Here is a 3,056-nt window from a genome sequence, read left to right as displayed (position 1 = left end):
TACAGACACATACCTCGTTGTTGAGACTGATCAGACAGTCAAGGAAGGAAGAACAGTGGTCAAGGGGGATGAAGCGACAATGGACCTGACGTACAAGCGTATGGGCAAGCGGAGGCCGCTCTTTCGGGGACGAGACACGGTGTGCAAGCCGTCTCATTAGCCAGGTGTGGGAACGGCATATTGGTTCCTTTTCCAGTTCCAATGAGCAATTGAGCTGGCTGCGTCAAACTGCGTTTCTGCGCTTCTTTGGGATCGTGGAAGGACAGACACAATCACCAAAGGCCAACCCTCAGCTTTGACTGCTGGACAGCCATGGCGGCCTGTGCAGCTCACAGCCAGCTGTCTTGTGAGGCGGCGCGCGGCCCTTTTCATGGAAACTTAGAGAACTCAGCTAGCGGTGATGAAAGCGCTTATTTTCGGTAAGACACAGAGTGAATAACTGACGTAGTTTTGTGACATAATGTTTGTCGCCAAATGTCTAAGTGGCGAGGCTAGCTTTGATGGCGAGCGACTACCGCTTCGTCGTAGAGTTGAAGTTGTGTTAGTCTCGCATCTCATCGGCAACTTCATCCCTGACGAGACACGAGCACCCCCCCTCCGGTCGTTCAGCGAGCTGTCCTATTAGCATGCCTGTTGAATCCTCTCTTTAACTGTCCATGTTGCTGACAGGTCTACACGTATGTCGATCAGGGATAAGGGGACAGATTCAGGGATTCAGCGTGGCTGGAATTGACTAAGTCGCAAGCCGAATGCCACAGCTTGTCGAGAGTCTGCCGTCACAATGAAAGTACAGCCGGTTTATATGAACTGGGTTTACCTAGAGTAACAACTGGACTGCTTCACGCTGTTTTCAGCCGCTGGTCACTTTTGGTGGACTCGTTTTAGGAATTCCAGACAAAGATGGGGCCGATGAAGAACAGATGCCTGCAGGTTGTCGCCTCGTTTTGCTAGTGCCACCTACACGCGCTTTCCTTTGTGACGTTCCTGGTAAAAATACTTGACATGGAGAATGTGCATATCCGGTGCTAATGTCCCTTTGTTTAGGTCACATGGTTTTCGTGCGTGCATATCCTTAGGGAACTTAGGAAATAATTGTCTTGCCGTGCATGCACATACGCTATTAGAGTCTGCTAGTTTCGCTATCGCGTGTATTTCAGTCGCATGGCAGTCCACTGCCGTTTTGCAGGACGCCTGCTGAAGCCCAGCCGGCCACCATGTACTGTACAACAAAGGCTGGGGCAGCGGTGGTTTACATCTTTCCGGCCCTGTATGGCGTCCTGATGATAATAGCTGGCGCTTTTGAGCTGCAGCAGCACCAGATTTTCGGGTCGGTGTGCATCATTTTTGGTGCCGTGTATATCTTGACATCACTTGTTGGTGAGCTTGGAGTATGCTGCCTCAATGAGGCCGCTATTCGAGCCACTGTGGTCTTGGTTGTGCTGGAGAATATCATCGCTTTCATGCTCGCAACCCTTTTTTTTGTCGACGTGTTCCGATCGCGTCCGGTGGTGAAAGAGCACCGGCAGGGCTCCCCTGTCCTGTCCTTCTTCGCGTCTCACGAAACTGCAAGTATATACATTTGTGTGTTCCTCTACATTGGTGCTACCACGACGTCTTGTTGCATTGGGTTATTGTCGGAGTACCAGGCTCAGCTGGATGCGGAACTTCTTCTGCAGGAATCACGTCTGCTCAAGGAGTGCGAGCGAGCGACGCTTCTCCGAAATTCGGGAGCGATGGGCTCTAGAGCGCTGGACCCTGGCGAACCGGCTGCTAGTGAATTTACCTCGGATCGAGTTCCTTCTCGAATCGGCACCAACGAAATGGTTGCACAAGAGCTCATCCCCTCCTATCATGCAGCGTGATGACGGCACATGGATACGCGCATGCGGATAGAGGGATGAGTAGACTGCGGGACTTGCCGAGGGCAAACTGCACGGGACGCGGACGACGTAGAGCTGACGAAGTAGAGAAAAAGCGGCAAGCATTTTCCGGCCGGTGAATGAGAGAGTGTTTCTCGAGTGAGGTATGCATCCGTAGTCATGGGGCTGAGCGCAGAGTCAGGGACGGAACTCCACCCTCATCTCTTCACACAGGCAAAATGAGACTCCAGCTCAGGTGTGCTACCTGGCTCTATCGACTGCCTTCTGCGTTTGTTTTGTGGATACTTATATATCACGAGCAACTGGATCCCCCGCAACCCTTTGATCAGCCTAGTGTGTGGACCAGCATTTTGCCTTAGCAATCGTCGTAGTAGGGAGCGCTCTCCATGTATACGCACGGGTTCGACGCAGCAGCTTGAGGGGTGGGAAAGGGAGCTCGCACGCGCCACCATAGTAGAAAGAGCGGTACGCCAGAGGCTAGCCTGGACCGCTTGTCGCACGGTGTAATATGTGGGACCTGTGGACGCATGTAAGAGCCCTTCACTTGTGCTTATGAAATATTCGTACCCAGTCCTGCAGTGTCCATCAGCGTGCCGAATGATTCGATAAGCTTCACTCGCTGCGGACAAGAGTGCACAGTGAGGCAGATAGCAAGCCCTCGGTTGCAAGGTGACTCGTACGTAATCGAATTGCTCACCGTACCATATGTTGGCACGCGGGACAATTGCAATGCTCCTGTAGTCGCGTGGGGACTCAGGGGGAGCAGCACCTTCAGCCTCTTTCGAATGACTAACGCTGCACCAGGCTGCGACGGAACACGCTGGTTCTTCAGCAAGTAGAAAACATTATAGAAAGATATCGAAGATGGTGCTCGGATTTGTGTTGGGGGCTTTCGATAACAAAGCTTTTGGCATAGAAAGTGACTCAGCGATGACGAATGACAGTCCCCAGCGACGGAACCGTCGCCGCAAATGGGCGTCAAAATGTCTTGCGCAGACGGTTCGGCCGCCATAGTCAACAGTTATATGGATAAATGACCACTTTCCCGTTAGACCGTGTCTCTCATAGTTGAATCTGCTGCAGTATGAGGCATGTGCGGGCTGCTCTGTTCGCTTTCAAACAACCAGGCAGTGATGCATCCCGCTGTTGCAACACAGACGCGATGATGTGTTGAGG

The 3,056-nt window shown here is 52.3% G+C and overlaps 1 protein-coding gene across 1 annotated transcript; it reads left to right on the top strand.

Moving 5' to 3' along the window:
• Positions 1 to 1,214: 1,214 nt before the first annotated feature.
• Positions 1,215 to 1,862, top strand: BESB_012870 (uncharacterized protein; the record flags this gene model as incomplete). The annotated part of the gene is made up of 1 exon (XM_029360017.1): positions 1,215 to 1,862. One exon carries the CDS (start codon positions 1,215 to 1,217, stop codon positions 1,860 to 1,862), a length of 648 nt encoding a protein of 215 aa, XP_029216684.1.
• Positions 1,863 to 3,056: the final 1,194 nt, after the last annotated feature.

This window comes from Besnoitia besnoiti, chromosome IX (assembly GCF_002563875.1).
Source record: "Besnoitia besnoiti strain Bb-Ger1 chromosome IX, whole genome shotgun sequence".
In the NCBI taxonomy this organism is placed as follows: domain Eukaryota; phylum Apicomplexa; class Conoidasida; order Eucoccidiorida; family Sarcocystidae; genus Besnoitia; species Besnoitia besnoiti.
This window is presented reverse-complemented; position numbering and strand designations above follow the sequence as displayed.